Consider the following 17,064-nt stretch of genomic DNA (forward strand, 5'->3'; position numbering starts at 1 on the left):
GAAGAATATATAAAAAATTCTTGTCTCCCAAAGTTTTAAAATTTATTTTTTCTCAAAAAATAAAAGCTTTAATTTATCGACAGACAACAAATGAAACAGCTAAAAATTGTATAAATCAACCATGAAATACAATTCTAAAAATATTCCATACCATATTGTACAATGTCTGAAGGCATTTGCCGCATTTAATGCACATGTACAAACAAAAATTCATTTTAACTATTTACAGCCCAATAAAAAACAATAGTTTGAAAAACGCTCAAAAAGCAAAAGTAATTTGAACAATTTTTTGTACGATTTTGTTTATTTAATTTTACTTTACTTTGTTGTATTCTTAGTTATTTTTCACATTCATAAAAAAAATATGTAAATAATTATTAACATCATCAGTTGTCCAGGTTTGGAGTTTAATTAGAGTTATCAACATATAAATTAACGCAAAACAAATTAAACTAGTTTGTTTGGATTTAATGGTAATAATACGCGCCTTGAATGTTGATCCCCAATGGTGCGCTTAGTGCGCGGCAACACAATATTATATATGATCTAAAATAGCAAAATGTACTCAAAAATTACAAAAAATACGTATTTAAATTTAAACTTAAATGCCGAAACAATCCGTGTAAAAATCGAGGCTTTCAACTGCCTACATTTAAAATGGTGCAACGAATTTAGACTAATAAATAAGACGGATGAACCCCAATCTCCTGTGTGAACGTGTATGTAAGTGGATTGGTATTTAAATAGGCTTATTCAGATGTCATTTGATTGTTGTCTTCGGCCAACAGGTTGTCCTCTCCTACTGCTGCGCCGGTGCCGGCTGTGGCTGCGGTGCCAGGCGGCTTACAAACCCAATGCCTCCGCGGATGATCTTGCCCACGGCCTGCGGCGAGCGGGCGGCCAGCGCCTCGAACGTTATGCGGAGCTCGGCGAAAGCGGTGCGCGGATAGGGATTACGACGCGAGCTGTAGCGCATCACTAGATAGTGATAGTAGATAATCGGGGTCATCAGTCCTGCGTGGCTCCTGAAATTCCAAATCATTGCCCATGTCAGCATTGAAGTGTTCTTCTTTAAAAACACATGCATGAGAAACACTCACATGAAGGTCAGCACAATGGCGAATGGCATAATGAATATCTCGCAGAACGCAGTGGCCTTCAGGATATTGGCCGCCTGGAACTCCACAATGGAGATGATGAAACGGGCACCCCACCACGAGTTCTGTCCAATTAGCTACAAGTACATGGTCATTAGTTAGGTGCTAGTCTTGCTAAGCGGGATAACCCTGTTATCCTCACATCCAGCAGCTTGAGCGAGTAGCTGGAAGCATGCAGCACCGAGTACAGCAGCACGGGGATCAGAACCAGCAGCGTCGGCCGGATGTTGAAGAAGATCAGTGAGTACATCATGTAGTGGCACGAGTCCTCGGCGAAGAGTCGGGCCAGAAACTCCCGGCTGAAGGAGAATGCGGGCACCCTCTGATGCAAACGCAGGGCAGAGATGGCCGCATTGGCCAGCAGGACCTTGCTAAATGCGCTTTGTTGTGAGCTGTTGTATTTGGAGTAGGAGTAATTTGAGTAGGAGCACTTACAGAGGTGGTGGGCCAAACGGCTGTACTCACGTGAAGATGGGCAGCACGTAGCTGACCGTAAAGAAGACGACCAGCAGGCGCAAGGCCCAGAGCGCAGAATCGATGCGGTTTGTCTGGAAATGCTGGATGAGCTTGGCCGGCGCACTCTGTGGCTGGGATTGCTGCTGTGCGGATCCTTCGGAGCTGTTGGTCTCGGCGCCTTCGGAGCGCGGTGTTTGATCGGTGGGTGTGCTCATGGTGAAGTGGCTTCTGTGCTCGCTGCTTAACGTTCAATTTTCAGTCTGCTCGGCAGTTATGAAAAGACAAAAATGTAGAAAAAATATTGTTATGAGGTTACTTTCCGTCTTATCGCCGGCAATTCGGCTGCTATCTGTTGGCACTGCCACAATGATAAGGTAAAATCGGCAAATAACCGCCACCTTATCTTATGTGTAAGTGGGTTTTAAACCTTAAATTTGAAGAACAGCACAGCGCTAGTGATCCACGCTCTATGACTGCAGCATTGGACTATTAGAGTCTGCTCTGCTTTTTGGGGCATGAGTGGCACGCGCTGTAGCTGTAGGTCTTAATTGAAAGTTAAGGCCAACTGTTAAACCAGTCGAATGGAAAGTTGCAACCGACACACACACTTAAAACGAGAACGGTCGTTTTAATGTTCGCTTGGGCCACCATGATTTGGCCACAATTGCAGACAGTGCTTTGCATAAGCAAAACAAAACGAAAAGCGACAAGCTGCCGCTATTAAAACATCATTTACCTGTAGAGTTGGGCAATATTAACTGTGCGGCAGCGGTTTATGATGCCCAGCAGAGATTTCTATTCGAAACTCAAAACTAATACCGCCGAGTTACACGCCGCACAATGTGCATGTTGTTACGAAACGCGGAGTACACGTCAAAGTGTGAAACACACACAAACAGGTGGCAGCAGGTGGAAGGGGGCAGTTGGGGGTGCATCCTACGTGTACTTCTGAATAATTAACTGGCTAATGGGGCAGCCCCATTGATTTGAAGGTCCTTGGCTGGTTCTACATATGTAGGTCAGCTATCCCAACCGAAGTGTGGCCAAATGATGTCACAAGACACACAGGTAGACCGGGCGGACAGGGACAGGGACAGGGGGTACACGTCAGAGATTCGGATCCAGAAGGTACGGCTACGGCTCGCAAATTAAGGCTGATTGACCTGACTGAACCCAACGCTGAGCAGTGACACGGCGCTCAAAGTGCGGGCTGTCGAAATTAGAATTGGCTGCTGTCGGAGGCTAATTCCGCCGGAAACAATTGAGTAAATCAAAGCGCAGACCTGCATAGTTTTCTACTCAATAACACATTACCATCCGATTTGGACGACGTCGGGCGAAGAAAGTTGGCCCAGGTAGTTTCTTTTTTGGTTTCTAATCAGTAGTTTCCTGCCTTGGAAACGGTTCAACACCAATGTCCTTGCAGAGCGTGATTTCTGCTTAATTTGTGAGCCGCACTGAGCCACTGACCACTTACCGCTGCTGGGAATTGTCTCTCCTGTGATATGGCTCCAAATTAAATACAAGTTTTTCACGTAAATACGTATTGGTCGGAGCTCTCGTGCGAACTAGTGGTTGACAGCGAACCAGTACCAGTTCGATAGAAATGAACTAGTCAACGCTCACAACTGCAACCGATTAACAGTGCTCTGTTTTTCTCGATCTTTCGAAATGAAAAGTCCACGTACTTTACAGTTTCAGCGGCGATAACATTTTAAAGATTTATTTTAACAGACAATGAAAATACCAGTTTACATTTGTTTGTATTTCGTTAATAAAGTTCTAAATGCATAAAACATTTCAATGCGCCCCATGCCGCATTTTAATCCTTTTGCTTTTTGAAAAGCAAAGCACAAGAAATGTATATAAAATTTGGTGATATGTTTTGCCCGATTGCCTTGTAAATAATAAATTAATAATAGTGCTGACAATTTGAAAATACCGCTCAGTTAGGAATCCCCCTATTATTCCGTATCGGCAAGAACATCACTTATAAATAGCTGTGATAGCGTGCCAACAGCTTCAGTTCTTCAAAACGCACATTTAGCTCCTTTCCTTCGTGTAAATCATCATGGACGATGAGATTTCGCTCCCCGCCGACACACTAGCTATCCTCAACGAGTTCCTCTTGGAGCGTTCCAAACGCGAAGCTGAGGAGGAGATTCAAATTGCAAACAAGACCGGAAAGGATGCGCTTTTTGAGGAAGATTGGGTAGGAAGATCTATGAGTAGCTTCAACACTTGACTTGACTGAGATTTCGCTTGCAGCAACTGAGCCAGTTTTGGTACAACACGAAAACTAAACTCACTTTGCGCGATGTTGTGGGCAAGTTGCTGGCGCAGCAAAAGGAGGATTTGGAAGACTTTCACATAGCACTTCTCTCCTGCCCATCGCTTTACAAGGACATTAGGAGTATATATGACAAGGGTGAGCAGACAAAATACAAATCCGACAAGCTGTGATTATATTTGCTTCATTAGTTCGCATCTTCGAGTACGATCAGCGATTCGCAGCCTTTGGCACGGACTTTGTGCACTACGACCTAAACTGCATAGGCAGCAATCCGGACTACCTGAAGGAGCACCACCAGCAGTACGACCTGATCCTGGCCGATCCGCCATTTCTGTCCCAGGAGTGCATCGCCAATACATGCGAAATAATCAAGAGGCTCCAGAAGCACCCCAGGGAGTGTAAGCTGATACTTTGCTCCGGCGAGGTGGTAGAACCCTGGCTGACAGCGCGCCTTCCCGTGCTCAAGTGTAACTTCCGGCCGGAACACGAACGCAATCTGGGCAACGAGTTTGTCAGCTACGCCAACTTCAATTTAGACGAATATATTGAAAATAAATAATGATGAATGCCAGAGTAGAGTCTATTTCGCAGTCAGGTCGGCCTCCTTGCGCTGCTGCACCAGCTCGCGCAGACCGTCCTCTTGATCCTTGAGCGACTTCTGCAGGAACTCCTTCTTCTTCTCGAGCAGCTCTATCGCCTTGTCGCACTTCTCCTGCTTGGCCTTGAGGTCCTCCCGCATATTCTGGACATCGGTCAGCAGGAACATGCGGCCCACAGACTGATAAACTCTGCAAGGGAATAGAACAACTGAATGAGCCATCGGGAGATGATTAATCGCCGCGGTTCAAGTCACCTTGTGTCGTCGGAGAGGCTACTCGTGCCCTTCTCCGTCAGCTGGTACTTGTGTTTGCCCGTCTTGACCATGTCGCACTTCATGTCGATCATGTTGATCTTCTTGGTGGTCTCCAGTTTGTTTATCTGCATCTCAGTAAAGGCCTGCGAAACAGAAGCAGCGGTCAATAAATGGGCAAATGATTCTGGGGAGCACGCGCTTCTTGTCGGCAGTCGCTTTTTGCGATGTGCCCACCGCTCACCTTTTTTAACTCCATGTCCATTTGTGCCATTTTGCCTGATAGTTGTTCCTTCACGGAGAAAATAGCCCGAATCTGTGCTTTTCGCTAAGAATTTATCAAAAATTGCAACACCTGCAGACTGCTTCTAGTTTTCTTACTTTTTAAGTGATGGGAGCTCCGTCCGCACCCGGTTGATTAACAGCTATCGATAGAAAGCTCTGTGCTATCGATGACAACAAATGATGATGACACAGTTCACCCGTTGGAAACAATTGGGGTTTTCGACAAATATAAAACTCCTTGAGTATTCCCTAAACTACTGAATCTTTAAATTGCTGAATATTGTTGATGAATTTAAACGGAATAGATTAGTTAGGAATTCAATGGAAAATTCGGAGATTCAGCCGTTAGAAAATACCCAATCCCATTTCCACAGAACACATTCGCCATCTGCTGTCAGCTGATCTGAACAGCTGTAGCTCATTAAAAAATAAATGCCTAGTTGGAATTTTGTTAAACACAAGCGTAAAAGACACATAACTTGCTTGGACGCGTTGCTCAATTCAAACGTTATTCAAACATTACATTTTTTAATATATCTCAAAATAAAAATTTTGAAGGCTCTGATTGTCAGTTTCAAAAAATGTAAGTGCTTTTGAAGAATCATTTGTTCGAGAGAGTTTCTAACAAACTAGCTAGTTTTTTTTTACTCATTTTAGTAAATTAAATATATGTAGCCCTTGAGATTTCTTAACTTTTGATGCATAGGACATAATCAAAAGTTATTAGGAAACAAAAAAGGCAACTTTCCTCATTTCAGAGCAGCTAACGCCGCCTGGGCATTAATTTTCTCCCAAAAGTGTGCATCAATTTGGTGAAGCGAATGTTATAAAAAATAGGTTTTAAGTTTGGGGAAGACAAATTCTCACTAAATATTTTTAAACATAAATTACTTTTTTACAATATAACTTAAAACTATTATTAAATTACGGGGCAGGATGGTTTCAGCGACTTAAAAAAAAAGATTTTTGCGTTTTTTTTTTCTCATGTATGAGTGGATATATGTAAATATTCAAGTTCTTTACACAGTAAATGCCTATATATGAAGAGTATATAGAATTTTTGTATATATATATATTATATATCCAGTGGCGGCGGTCGGTCGTAGTCTCTTTAAAAAAAAACATTTGTATCGGACCATTACTATTTGAGTTACGTTACGCAACGACTTAAAAACGTATACGTTTTTATAGTAAATTAAACAACACTATTGGTTCTTATAATAAGAACAAATCTTGCTCTATTTAATCAATTTAAAACACTACAAAATTTTTAAAAAAGGACATCTTTTCCTTGAATTGAGGAAATACAGGGTAAATTATTTCTTAAATTGGACCCGCTAAATATTGATTGTGGTCAGTGGTAACACAAAGCTCTCTTCGGAGACCAGAATGGTGGCTCTTTTGGTTAATTTTCCATTTTAATTTTTGAAGCGCACGGTCGGTCTAAGTACCCCGTTTTAAAGAATGGTTATCAAGTAATCCTGCACAGAAAAAATTCGGACGTTCAGAAATTGAGAATTTGAGTTCTCAACTTGAGGATATATTTTGAGTAAAGATTTTGCCCAGAACTCACATTAAGAATATTTGTACCCATTTAAAAAAAAATTACCTAAACTACCTAGCCAACACCCAAGATTCCGAGTTCACTTCAAGTTGTGTGAATCTTTTTTTTTATTGTTTTTCTTTATTTTTATACCCTCGCAGAAGGTATTATATTTTCAGTCAGAAGTTTGCAACGCAGTGAAGGAGACATATCCGACCCTATAAAGTATATATATTCTTGATCAGCATCACTCGGCGAGTCGATCTAGCCATGTCCGTCTGTCCGTCCGTCCGTTTCTACGCAAGCTAGTCTCTCAGTTTTAAAGCTATCTGCATGAAACTTCCCCAAAAAATTATAACTTTGCTGTTTTTTAATTTTTTTTTAGATCTTCGACATATAGTAATGGTTAAATATTTCAGAATTACGTTTAAAATTTCATCATCATCACCATAGGAACAATCAGTAAAAGTAAAGTAAAAAAAATTATAACTTCGCTGTTTTTAAATTTTTTTTATTAGTTCTTCGACATATAGTAATGGTTAAATATTTCAGAATTTCGGTTTAAGTTTCATCAAAATCGGACGACTATATAGTTCCCATAGAAATAATAAAAATATATAAAATAACTATCTAATAACTGAGCTGATCATCATAATAGCTTTAATTTTTTTTAAACATATACGCAAGTAAATCATAATTTTAATGTTTTAAAAAAATTAATTCTATCAATAGCTGCAAGAGTATATGGACTTCGGTTTGCCGAAGTTTGCTTCCTTTCTTATTATTTTATTAATGCTTATATATCATTTCTAAATAATATCATTGCTTTAAATACGAATTCGTCTTTTCAAATAATATAGCTGTGAGGCTTTTGCTTAGTGTCAAGTTAGAGCGTGGATGAGTGGTTAAGGCTTACATCTAGAGCGCGAAAGGTCCCGAGTTCAATTCTCAGTCGAGGCGTGCGCTTTTCATAAAAATATTTCGCAAGTAAAAAGATTGATTTAAACACGTAAATTAATAATTAACAAAGACAATAAAGTTGAAAGAAAATGTTAGTTACATTTTTCGCCGATTTATTTTGGTAGATTCTCATTTTGAGTTTTATCATTCTTGAAAATTTGTACTCAAACTCAGTAAAGTGGACTCAAAGTGAGAATTTTTGCTCTTGGATTGTTTTTGAGTACGAATATTCTCAGATGAAGTGCAATATACTTGATTAATTTTCTCTGTATACTTTTGTGAAAAACGCGTCTAAAGTTTTCTACATACCGCATACCTGCCTGGAACACGATTACGAGATAATCGGTATCTCAGCGAGATTTAGTCCGGTCGACAAGAAATTTTCACAGGATATTCCTGAGATGTTGTGCTATTAAAAATTATCAAAATATTTTTTTTTTAATTTGCACGCCTTCTTAAGCAGAGTCAGATACTTTGCTGAAAAGTTATCAGGATGTAAGCAGTACAACATTTTAATGCTCTTTTGGCAGTCAGATAATTGTTAATTTTTGTACCCTTGAAAATGGTAATATAATTTCACTTTAACGTTTGCAACGCATTAATGGAGACATTTCCGACCCTATAAACTATATATATTCTTGATCAAGAAACTATCTGCATAAAATTGTCCCAAAAGTTGTTTTTAATTTTTTTTTAAATTATATTTTTCAATACATAGTAATGGTTACATGTTTCAGAATTAATTAATTTAAATCGGAAGACTATATAAAATAGCTCCAATGGGAACAATAGGAATGATGATGTTTTAAAAATATTTAATTTTCGGATTGCCGAAGTTTGATTTCTTGCTGGTTAGTTAATCCCTAAAGTTTTAATAAACGTAGTTTGATAAAATTAAATTAATACTAAGGCACAGCTCAATTTTTTTTATTTTATGATCTTTAGCATGATTAATTAAAAATAGTTAATGACTCTTCAAAAAAAGTAATTTATTACTTACGGCCCCTGTTTTTTTTGCAATTAATACAAATACATGTTTGATGGGAATATCTTTGTTTCCTTATTTTGAAAATGTTAGGAGTAAGATACCGTTTGTAAATAAGTGTAATTGGGTATAGCACCCAATTTAACTCGTAATATAAGACATAGTATTTTCGACCTAAATAGTAAATTGAATGTACGGATCCTGTCTCCAGAATTTAATATACATTGCACCGCATTCCGGGTGAAACCACAGCTCTTCGATTTCAGCCACAATATTTCAGCATTGGCGATTAGCCCTAATTTCTAAGCACGAAGCCATGCAGCTGTTTGTGGGGCTGAGACCTGTGTCAGCTCGTCATTCTTCAGTCACCGGCGGAATGGAGCGCTGGCAGAACAAACTGGCTGTGGTAACGGGCGCCAGCGGTGGAATAGGAGCCGCCTGTGCTCGGGCGATGGTCGGGGCTGGACTGCGGGTGGTGGGCATAGCACGGCGGGAGGCCAAGCTGAAGGAGCTGAGGAAGAGTCTGCCCAGTCACCTGCAGGCCAACTTCATTCCACGGCGGTGCGACGTCTCCAAGGAGGATCAAGTGGTCAGCGCCTTCGAGTGGATCGAACGCGAGCTTGAGGGCGCCGACGTGCTCTTGAACAATGCTGGCATCACGCGCGAGACGGAACTGGTCACTCCGGGCAACACGCAGAAGCTCAGGGAGGTCCTCGACACCAACGTGATGGGTGTGATTTGGTGCACCCGCGAGGCCTTTGGCAACATGAAGCGGCGGGGCGGCGAGGGCCACGTGCTCATCATCAACAGCATCGCCGGACACCAGGTGCTCAACTTTATCGACGTGCTGCCCTCGTTCAATATCTATCCGGCCACCAAGTTCGCCATCACGGCCATCACGGAAACCTATCGTCAGGAGTTCCAACTGCACACCAACAAAATCCGGGTGACCGGCATTTGTCCCGGGGCGGTGAGCACGAACATCTTCCCGGAGGAGATCCATTTCTACGTGAAGGACATGGCCAGGCTGGATCCAGCCAACATAGCGGACGCCGTGATGTACGCTCTGCGAACGCCACCGCATGTCCAGGTGGGCAGATCTCCTCTGAGTTTAGCCAATATTAACACACTAACCGATACCGATTACGATTCTACCCTTTATCTTTAGGTTCACGAAATTACTATCAAGCCTATGGGCGAAATCTTTTGAAATCCAAGCTGTACTTAAGCTATTTCTGAAGAGTAAGGGATGACCTAAATAGTCAACTATGTGATGCCGGATTGTACATTTGTAACAAACGATTAATACTATTAACAAATTTTGATTTTATTTTTAATAATTTTTCTGAACTTTGCAAACAAATAAGCTATATCATTTTAAACAGGATAAACAGGAGTAACTCAATGCGTTACCCCCAAAAATGAGGCGGTATATTTATGTGCAGAAATAAATAAACTATACATGCTACTCGTGAAAAACATATAAGGGTATATTGTACTTCCCAAAAATTATGAAACAGGCAGAAGATAGCATTCGACCCTAAAAAGTCGATAAATGAAAACAAAGAAAATGTCTGATACATTTTTACGGGTTAACCAGAATTTAAAATTTTATTTTTATATTTTAGCAGTGTTGGTGTTAGAAAAATAAGTTTATTTAAAATAAAACTCAAGCGTTATTTGTCAAGCTTAATAAAGGAATTTAAAGAGTAATCATTATATGACTAAATAATGGGGTGAAATTGAAACTGAACAAAAAGTAGTTGTTTTGAGACTTATTTAAAACTCAATCCCTCAAGTTTTGCAATAATATTGGAGAAAAAAGTAACAGGATTCGTATGGTGCTATGCACAAATGTTTTAGTACTTGTATAGACTTTTTTTTTAGGAATTTCGCTTAAAAATGCATTTTTTGTTTCCGTTCCTGACAAAAGAAGAAGAAAAAAGTTCCCAAAATATATCAGAAATTTTAAAATTGCCTTTCAACCCACCGTTTTTCCCTCCTAAACTTTTGTACTTACCTGCTCAAAAAAAAAATATTTTTACTTTAGGGAGAAATTGCTTTCTTTGACCTGTTACACACTTTTAGAAAATTATTAAATTCTCTTTTACTCTTAAATTAACAATTAGTTAACATCTCTTCAAAAGAAGTTAGTGAAACCCTAGTTTTGGCCCATTTGGCCCATTGACCATTTGGAGCAAGACAAAAATTAATTTTGTTTAGAAGGGTCAGAAATTCGTTCATGAATGGTATGGTCTGTGAAATTTTATTGTTTTGTAATTTTCAGGGGACTTTGTTGAATGACTTTAGAGCTTAAAAAGCTGTACATAAGGCGACTAGTTGACCTATTTAATAAGTAGAGCCCTGGGCAAAATAAAAGATTTGACAATAGCAACAGTACGAACCTATGAAGTGTACTGGAATAGCAATGTGTTCAGCACTCTCAACGCGATCGGTTTAGGGCTTCCAGTCGCTCCATCAGCGCTTCTTCATTCAACCTGTGCATGCATAGGAACTGTCCGTTGAGGAACAGAACAGGAATGTCATGTCTGAAAAGACGCAGGAACCGAACGTTTTCCTTGCGGTCGATGTAAACCTTCTCCAGACGGTATTGTCCTGCAAAACGCTCCTCCAATTGGTGCACTAGATCATCGCACAACGGACACGGCTCCCTGGTATACAGAGTGATCAGTGGCAGGCCCTGCTCCTGGTCGATGCTTGGCACCCTTAAATAAATTAGATTAATTTAGTAAAAGTAAAAGTAAAAGCATGATTGCAATAGTTCATAGTTCCCTTTGTGGTCATGAGCCATTCGCTCGATAATCCTTAGTATCAGTTAGGCTCATGTAGCTTATGTAGTGACTCTTATAATTCACCTAAAGTTCATGGGGTTTATGGTCTATTCTTTAAACATTGCTTAAAACAAATGCTGTCTACCGAAGGCGTTTTGTGCCAAGGGGTAAATGCAAAATGTGGGACAGGGCAATTTCTATTTCTAAATAAGATAATCAGCAATTAAACAAATTTAAACATCTTATTCGAAAGAACTCGCGTTTTGTGATTCGACTTAACGGGAAAAGCACTAGTTCCAACCGAGTATTCCGGGCACTAACCGTGTTACTTCTATGAGAATCGTGTCCCTAGCGCTTAAGTATTTTAGTGCTGAAATCTCAGCAGTTTATATTTCGGGATAACCCAAAGTAAAAAGGTATTTAACATAAAATATTCTTTTAAAAGGAATGTACCTAATAAGATATTTACAAACAAGAACTAAACTGTGTTTTTTAAGAAACCAGGCTTTCAGTCAGCTACCAGGCTATTATTCGTAATCGGGACCAGGATCCGAACATATTTAAAATAATTGTTGTAAACTGAATACTGGGTTAATTAATACTGAGCAATAGGAGTCATGAGTCATAAGCACCATAAGCTTTTCCGTTTTAGATCAGATCAAGTAGATCATGCTTATGGCCATGATTTACTCGGACTTGCATTTGAAAAATATATATAGACAAAGGGTCCTATGACTCCACGCAAGCACGACCGAAACGCACAGTTTTTCGAGAACCAAGACCATGGAGCGGCCATCCGGCATGCCCATGAAGGTGCATCCCAGTCCGCCCGCGGGAAGCGAGTGCACCAGGTGCGTGAGCAGGTGGCTGGCTGTGATTTGCCTGAAGTCGTGCGTGCACAGGCGGTTGGCGTGGAGGTCACCGAGAACGCCTTCTGGCAGTGCCTTCTGCGTGCCCGTGACCATGTTCCAGGTGTGAATCTCGCTGGGTGTGATGGGCTGTCTGTCTTTCAGTCGGTACATTGCCTGCTCGTGGTCCTGCTCCACGGCGAACTCGCGCAGCAGGGCGAGCGGTTGGAGCTGCAGCCGCTGGGCCGTCTGCATAGTGGTCCAGGAGAGGGCAGCGGCTCCCAGAGTGCTCAGTCCAGTGTTCGACGCCGCTCCAGCCTGGTTGCGAGTCCGTGACGGTGGCTGCTGAACAGCCATTAGTTCGTTGGCCAGCACGCCGTGCGTCGGCTGCATCACCTGGCAGCGCAGATCGCCCGTGATGATGCACTGGTCGCCCACGCGCTGCAAGCTGTCCAGGGCCATTTGCAGGCCGCCGATGGAGCAGACGTCGTCCTGCAGGGCGAGCGTTTCGCACTGGAGGCCCAGGTCCTTGGCCACTCTGGTCAGTCGCACCCTGCACTCCGGAGCCGGAGTCGTGTTGGAGGAGCAGACGATCACTTGTTTGTACTCCTCGCGTGGCACACTGGTCCGCTTCACCAGCTCGTCCAGCACCATCCCCGCCAGCTGCTGCTCCTCCGCCCGGAACGAAACGCTCGGCATTCTCACTGCTGCCGCAATCACCACCGCGTTGCTGTAGGATCCGTCCAGGCGACCCTGGGCAAGCGGACTATGGCTAAAGTGGCGCAGTAGCTGCCATGCACTGTGGAGATCGAAGTTCGGTTGGCCACTTGGACACCATAAGTACATACTTACCATCTGGGGCTAAAAGAGCGCAGACGTCCCGGCATTTTGATTCTGTGGGTACAATAATTTACATAGATGCGCCTAATATACTAAATTTTTTCCGGTGTTACCTGATTTTGTTTACATCGCTCTATATAAATAACACTGGTACCGTGTACCTCTTTCAGACTGGAGTATATTGAACGCTTGAAATATTGGGAAAATAATGATAACTATAGAGTAGATATTACAAAAAAGGCTGTGGCTATGGTTTTCATTATTACAGTATGTTCATTAATCTACCATATGTTGAAATATGAATTTTAAAGGTTTTTGACCGCAGCTGTGTATAAGTACTTCAGATTCAAATAGTTTGCGTATTCCCGAAACGTCTGAATCTCCGAATTTCTGAAAACTCAGCAGAAATATACTGAAAATCGGTCAGCTGTTCGCCAGCTGTTCAATACCAAATTCAACTTGCTGAAACTTCAGCAATTCAGAATGCCCAAAGTAAAAAAGTTACTTAACATAAAATATTATTTTAAAGAACTAAGCTGAGTTTTTTAAGAAACCAGGCTATCAGTCGCTGTTATTCGTTATCAGGATCCGAGCATACATATTTAAAAACAATTGTGGCCAACTGAATACTGGGTATCAATGAGCGAGAACCCGTTATTTTCAGTGACCACTTGTTATTCGATAACATTTAGCTAATATCGACATTCGTTATCGGCGAGTGGTTGATTGTTTCGCAACAGCTGTTGTGATGAAACGATAACAATAACAACAGGGGAGAAAGTTATCTTTGAATTCAAAGCCGCAGAAACAGAAAAAAACCTAACCAGTTATTACCCTGCAGTCCGCCGACAGCGCAAAAGGCACAATTCGCAAAGGCAACCCAATGGAAGTGACCTTCAAGAAGGCCCGCCTGGTGGGGGACAGAAGTGCCACCCCCTCAGAGGACATACAGGATGAGGGCGACGAAGGCTCCTCCGGGCCCGACGCGTTCGGGTGGTGGGCCCTGCCGGAACCGGCGCTCCTCATGATCTTCGAGCAGCTGACCGTGGTGGATCTGCTCAAGGCCAGTCGCTGCTGTCGGCGGTGGCACAGCATTGCCAAGGACGACCTGCTGTGGCGCCACAAGTTCCAGGAGCACTTCAGGGCCTCCCCGAGCATTCCGCTCAAGCCGGGGGCCGAGAGTTGGCGGTCGGAGTACCGGCGCCTCTCCATGCACATACCCTTCGTCCAGGCGCAGCGACTGGAGCCCACGGTGGAGCACAACCACGGCCACACGCACCAGGTGCTGCACGTGAGTTTCGCCCACAACGGCGAGATGTTCTCCACCTGCTCCAAGGACGGCTATGTGATAGTAAGTCCCGGTCAAACCTCCAGTAGGGAGATGCCTAAGCTCCTGGCTCCTTCTTGCAGATCTGGAACGCAAAGCACCCGTGCTCGGAGAAGTATGCGCACAACATGAAGCAGTTCAGCTGGAAGTACTCCCAGTACTCGCAATTCAATCAGAGCGACACCCTGCTCCTCGTCTCCGGCGTTCACTTTGGCTCGCCACAGTCCACTTCCGGGGAGATTGCCGTCTTCTACCTGGGGGCCACGGAGTCGCACCTGCGCTGCCGGGTGGTCAACCGTCCGTACGACATCTTCGGCACTTGGTTCAGCGACCAATATCTGATCTCGGGCGACCTGCACTGGCTGGCGCACCTGGTGAGCACCTCGGTCCTGTGGCTGAACAAGGCCAACCAGGAGATCGACTCCGAGCATGTGCCGATCATGAGCCAGCTGTACAAGTTCTACAACCGCAACGCCAGTTCGGTGCGGGCCATAATGGTGGCCAGGTGTCCGTGGCTCGACGAGACCAACGATCCGCTGGCCAGGCCAACCGAGGAGGAACCGGAGGGCGAGAGTGCTGCGCTCGCCGCGCAAAATAGCGACCAGGGGACTAGTTCGCAGGCCAGTGGCAATCCGCTGTCCCATGCGGCCAGCCTGCGACGCACAAGGAGTGCCACTCCCGAAGAGAACTACTTGCCGGACATCAGCGAGCGGCGGTCGAGAACGCGACCCGGAGATGCCACCATTCACTACTTGGAGGAATACCGGAAAGCGGTGGCCTCCGCCAACGAACCGAGCGAGGACGACGAGGAGGAACTGAACTCCATGGATGTGCAGGAGGAGTACGACGAAATGGAGAACAGCATGCCCAAATATCTCATTTTTTCGACGGGTTCCAAAACGTTCACGCCCCACCAAATCGGGTTCAAGCGCATACGCAACGTTTACTTTCCCAAAAAGCTGGATCCTGGCCCAAGTCTGAAGGAGAGAATTGCTGCGAAGCGGGCCGCGGAGCAACAGCAACAGCAAACGCCGCGCACCGATCCGGATTGGTGGAACTACGAGTCGGTCAAGGATAGATTTGACCATGTGGACAAGGTGATAGATCTGCACGGGCACATCATTGGCATGGCTCTGAGCCCGGATCACCGCTACTTGTACGTGAATACGCGCCCCTGGCCGAAAAACTACGTGATCACGAATCCCTTGGAGCCGCCACCCATCGCCCAAGAGATCGACATCCATGTGATCGACCTCATGACCCTCAAGCGGGTGGGCAACATGCTGCGCGCCCACAAGGCCTACACGCCCAGCACCGAGTGCTTCTTCATCTTCCTGGACGTCTGCGAGGAGTATGTGGCCAGCGGGGCGGAGGATCAGCACGCCTACCTCTGGGACCGGTACTATGGCATCAGCCTGGCCAAATTCAAGCACTCGGACGTGGTCAACAGTGTGGCCTTCAATCCCCACGACTCGGAGATGCTGGTGACCACCAGCGACGATTACACAATCAAGGTATGCCAACAATCCATTGATCCATTGTGACAGTGCCTAACGCAAGTACTCATCCACAGGTCTGGCGTTCACGGGCAAAGGCAAAGGAGTTCAATATCCCCAACAACGTGAGCGAGTCATTCGAGCTCAAGCCCAAGAACTGAAGCTAGCCTCCGACTTCAAATCCCCAAGTGGTTCTTACTGCCCAAAAGTATCTCTCTCTCTTTGTTAGTCTAGGTACTTGCTGCTAGTTGCTTCTGTTGTTAACGGTTATAATTATACATATTGAAATTGGAGTACGCGCTACGAGCTGTCTGCTTGTTCAAAGTCAATTCTTCCGGCTGGTTTCTTCCCATTGTCCGGAGATTCGACAGGCTCTACAGGTTCGGCTGGCGGAGGAGGGTTCGCAGCAGATGTCGATGGTGCGTCCGGACCTGGGGTTTCCCCGTGGTCGTGACTGTGCTTGGCGTTCCTCCTACGCTTCTCGGGATGGCCAAAGCAGTGCTCGCAGTCCTCGTCGTCCTCCGAGGAACTCTCGTCGAATGCCAGGGGCTTCTTGTAAATGCAGCAGCCTAGAAAGAACGTGAACACAAGTCAGACATTGTCTTTGGAGGAGTAGCAGGGCTCACATTTGGACTTCTTGCGATTCAAATGCTCGTTGTCTATGACCCCGGCATGGAACACTACACGGCGTTCGTCCCGCGGATGTTCCAGGCGCAGTTGCAGTGTGGGTGTGGTTCGACCAGCCTCCGATGGAGTTTTGGCATCCGCCTCGTCAATTATTTGAGTTGTCGTCCCGTTGGTTGCCTCATTGTTCTGCCTTTGGGCCATTTTCAACAAACAAATAGCAGAGTTCTTAGTGTGAACGTATTAAATGTCTGACAGCTGAACAATTTTCGTCCGCTCACACTAGACTAGGGCTACTAAATAAATTTTTTCCACTGTAAGATTAGTGAAAGAGTAATATATAATATAATATTGAAGGATTCCAATACTTGGTCAATGAAAAACAAATCATGTTTTTTTTTAAAGTCAGATATGTTTACTTGAATATTTTATATGTATTTTAATATTGAAATCAACATAAAAAAGAACATATATAGTTTATAACAATAATAAATTGTGAAAAACACCTTCATTTTATATCTAACTTATGTCAAGAAGACAAGAAACAGTGCTATTAAATGAGACTAATAGGTTGTTCTTTTTTAGCTAAATTAGAGGAAAAACTTTGT

The 17,064-nt window shown here is 43.6% G+C and overlaps 7 protein-coding genes across 8 annotated transcripts; 3 read left to right on the plus strand and 4 right to left on the minus strand.

Annotated features, from left to right (window-relative positions):
- Window positions 1-397: 397 nt before the first annotated feature.
- Window positions 398-3,221, minus strand: LOC108148196 (Krueppel homolog 2). Its single transcript, XM_017275105.2, has 5 exons — window positions 3,091-3,221; window positions 1,623-1,873; window positions 1,300-1,549; window positions 1,101-1,234; window positions 398-1,025 (listed from the first exon to the last, which is right to left on the minus strand). Exons 2-5 carry the CDS (start codon window positions 1,826-1,828, stop codon window positions 800-802), a joined length of 816 nt encoding a protein of 271 aa, XP_017130594.1. The 5' UTR covers window positions 1,829-1,873; window positions 3,091-3,221; the 3' UTR covers window positions 398-799.
- A 372-nt stretch (window positions 3,222-3,593) lies between these two features.
- Window positions 3,594-4,477, plus strand: LOC108148215 (protein-lysine N-methyltransferase CG9154). Its single transcript, XM_017275129.2, has 3 exons — window positions 3,594-3,825; window positions 3,882-4,041; window positions 4,095-4,477. The coding sequence occupies exons 1-3, from the start codon at window positions 3,685-3,687 to the stop codon at window positions 4,463-4,465; spliced, it is 672 nt and encodes a 223-aa protein (XP_017130618.1). The 5' UTR covers window positions 3,594-3,684; the 3' UTR covers window positions 4,466-4,477.
- LOC108148223 (prefoldin subunit 1) lies at window positions 4,433-5,179 on the minus strand. Its single transcript, XM_041708765.1, has 4 exons — window positions 5,138-5,179; window positions 5,001-5,084; window positions 4,760-4,902; window positions 4,433-4,694 (listed from the first exon to the last, which is right to left on the minus strand). Exons 2-4 carry the CDS (start codon window positions 5,028-5,030, stop codon window positions 4,487-4,489), a joined length of 381 nt encoding a protein of 126 aa, XP_041564699.1. The 5' UTR covers window positions 5,031-5,084; window positions 5,138-5,179; the 3' UTR covers window positions 4,433-4,486.
- A 3,396-nt stretch (window positions 5,180-8,575) lies between these two features.
- LOC108148207 (farnesol dehydrogenase) lies at window positions 8,576-10,242 on the plus strand. The gene is made up of 2 exons (XM_017275117.2): window positions 8,576-9,619; window positions 9,698-10,242. Exons 1-2 carry the CDS (start codon window positions 8,846-8,848, stop codon window positions 9,737-9,739), a joined length of 816 nt encoding a protein of 271 aa, XP_017130606.2. The 5' UTR covers window positions 8,576-8,845; the 3' UTR covers window positions 9,740-10,242.
- Window positions 10,243-10,779: 537 nt separating this feature from the next.
- LOC108148185 lies at window positions 10,780-13,389 on the minus strand. 2 transcript variants are annotated; one of them, XM_041708764.1, is made up of 5 exons: window positions 13,295-13,389; window positions 13,123-13,197; window positions 13,022-13,063; window positions 12,084-12,968; window positions 10,780-11,255 (listed from the first exon to the last, which is right to left on the minus strand). In XM_041708764.1, the coding sequence occupies exons 3-5, from the start codon at window positions 13,054-13,056 to the stop codon at window positions 10,973-10,975; spliced, it is 1,203 nt and encodes a 400-aa protein (XP_041564698.1). In that variant the 5' UTR covers window positions 13,057-13,063; window positions 13,123-13,197; window positions 13,295-13,389; the 3' UTR covers window positions 10,780-10,972. The 2 variants fall into 2 exon arrangements, with proteins under 2 accessions (XP_041564698.1, XP_017130583.1); XM_017275094.2 differs by lacking the exon at window positions 13,295-13,389 and having other exon boundaries at window positions 13,123-13,226.
- Window positions 13,390-13,742: 353 nt separating this feature from the next.
- Window positions 13,743-16,125, plus strand: LOC108148261 (F-box/WD repeat-containing protein 5). Its single transcript, XM_017275199.2, has 3 exons — window positions 13,743-14,360; window positions 14,420-15,850; window positions 15,910-16,125. The coding sequence occupies exons 1-3, from the start codon at window positions 13,893-13,895 to the stop codon at window positions 15,991-15,993; spliced, it is 1,983 nt and encodes a 660-aa protein (XP_017130688.1). The 5' UTR covers window positions 13,743-13,892; the 3' UTR covers window positions 15,994-16,125.
- Window positions 16,085-16,707, minus strand: LOC108148263 (E3 ubiquitin-protein ligase PPP1R11). The gene is made up of 2 exons (XM_017275215.2): window positions 16,459-16,707; window positions 16,085-16,401 (listed from the first exon to the last, which is right to left on the minus strand). Exons 1-2 carry the CDS (start codon window positions 16,658-16,660, stop codon window positions 16,133-16,135), a joined length of 471 nt encoding a protein of 156 aa, XP_017130704.1. The 5' UTR covers window positions 16,661-16,707; the 3' UTR covers window positions 16,085-16,132.
- Between the last annotated feature and the right edge of the window lie 357 nt (window positions 16,708-17,064).

Source organism: Drosophila elegans, unplaced genomic scaffold (genome assembly GCF_018152505.1).
Source record: "Drosophila elegans isolate 14027-0461.03 unplaced genomic scaffold, ASM1815250v1 contig_397, whole genome shotgun sequence".
Lineage (NCBI taxonomy): Eukaryota > Metazoa > Arthropoda > Insecta > Diptera > Drosophilidae > Drosophila > Drosophila elegans.

What these genes read in the sequence shown, in the direction of transcription:
- LOC108148196 (XM_017275105.2), bottom strand. Translation starts at nt 1,828, where the DNA reads ATGAGCACACCCACCGATCAAACACCGCGCTCCGAAGGCGCCGAGACC. An exon ending in TACGTGCTGCCCATCTTCAC is followed by an intron (nt 1,550 to 1,622) that starts GTGAGTACAGCC and finishes CAAATACAACAG; the next exon opens with CTCACAACAAAGCGCATTTA. An exon ending in GCCATTGTGCTGACCTTCAT is followed by an intron (nt 1,026 to 1,100) that starts GTGAGTGTTTCT and finishes TTGGAATTTCAG; the next exon opens with GAGCCACGCAGGACTGATGA.
- LOC108148215 (XM_017275129.2), top strand. Translation starts at nt 3,685, where the DNA reads ATGGACGATGAGATTTCGCTCCCCGCCGACACACTAGCTATCCTCAAC. An exon ending in CGCTTTTTGAGGAAGATTGG is followed by an intron (nt 3,826 to 3,881) that starts GTAGGAAGATCT and finishes TTTCGCTTGCAG; the next exon opens with CAACTGAGCCAGTTTTGGTA. An exon ending in TAGGAGTATATATGACAAGG is followed by an intron (nt 4,042 to 4,094) that starts GTGAGCAGACAA and finishes TTGCTTCATTAG; the next exon opens with TTCGCATCTTCGAGTACGAT.
- LOC108148223 (XM_041708765.1), bottom strand. Translation starts at nt 5,030, where the DNA reads ATGGCACAAATGGACATGGAGTTAAAAAAG. An exon ending in TGGACATGGAGTTAAAAAAG is followed by an intron (nt 4,903 to 5,000) that starts GTGAGCGGTGGG and finishes TCTGTTTCGCAG; the next exon opens with GCCTTTACTGAGATGCAGAT. An exon ending in AGCCTCTCCGACGACACAAG is followed by an intron (nt 4,695 to 4,759) that starts GTGACTTGAACC and finishes ATTCCCTTGCAG; the next exon opens with AGTTTATCAGTCTGTGGGCC.
- LOC108148207 (XM_017275117.2), top strand. Translation starts at nt 8,846, where the DNA reads ATGCAGCTGTTTGTGGGGCTGAGACCTGTGTCAGCTCGTCATTCTTCA. An exon ending in GAACGCCACCGCATGTCCAG is followed by an intron (nt 9,620 to 9,697) that starts GTGGGCAGATCT and finishes CTTTATCTTTAG; the next exon opens with GTTCACGAAATTACTATCAA.
- LOC108148185 (XM_041708764.1), bottom strand. Translation starts at nt 13,056, where the DNA reads ATGCCGGGACGTCTGCGCTCTTTTAGCCCCAGATG. An exon ending in CGCTCTTTTAGCCCCAGATG is followed by an intron (nt 12,969 to 13,021) that starts GTAAGTATGTAC and finishes CGATCTCCACAG; the next exon opens with TGCATGGCAGCTACTGCGCC. An exon ending in GTCTTGGTTCTCGAAAAACT is followed by an intron (nt 11,256 to 12,083) that starts GTGCGTTTCGGT and finishes AATTTATTTAAG; the next exon opens with GGTGCCAAGCATCGACCAGG.
- LOC108148261 (XM_017275199.2), top strand. Translation starts at nt 13,893, where the DNA reads ATGGAAGTGACCTTCAAGAAGGCCCGCCTGGTGGGGGACAGAAGTGCC. An exon ending in CCAAGGACGGCTATGTGATA is followed by an intron (nt 14,361 to 14,419) that starts GTAAGTCCCGGT and finishes TCCTTCTTGCAG; the next exon opens with ATCTGGAACGCAAAGCACCC. An exon ending in GCGACGATTACACAATCAAG is followed by an intron (nt 15,851 to 15,909) that starts GTATGCCAACAA and finishes ACTCATCCACAG; the next exon opens with GTCTGGCGTTCACGGGCAAA.
- LOC108148263 (XM_017275215.2), bottom strand. Translation starts at nt 16,660, where the DNA reads ATGGCCCAAAGGCAGAACAATGAGGCAACCAACGGGACGACAACTCAA. An exon ending in GAATCGCAAGAAGTCCAAAT is followed by an intron (nt 16,402 to 16,458) that starts GTGAGCCCTGCT and finishes CGTTCTTTCTAG; the next exon opens with GCTGCTGCATTTACAAGAAG.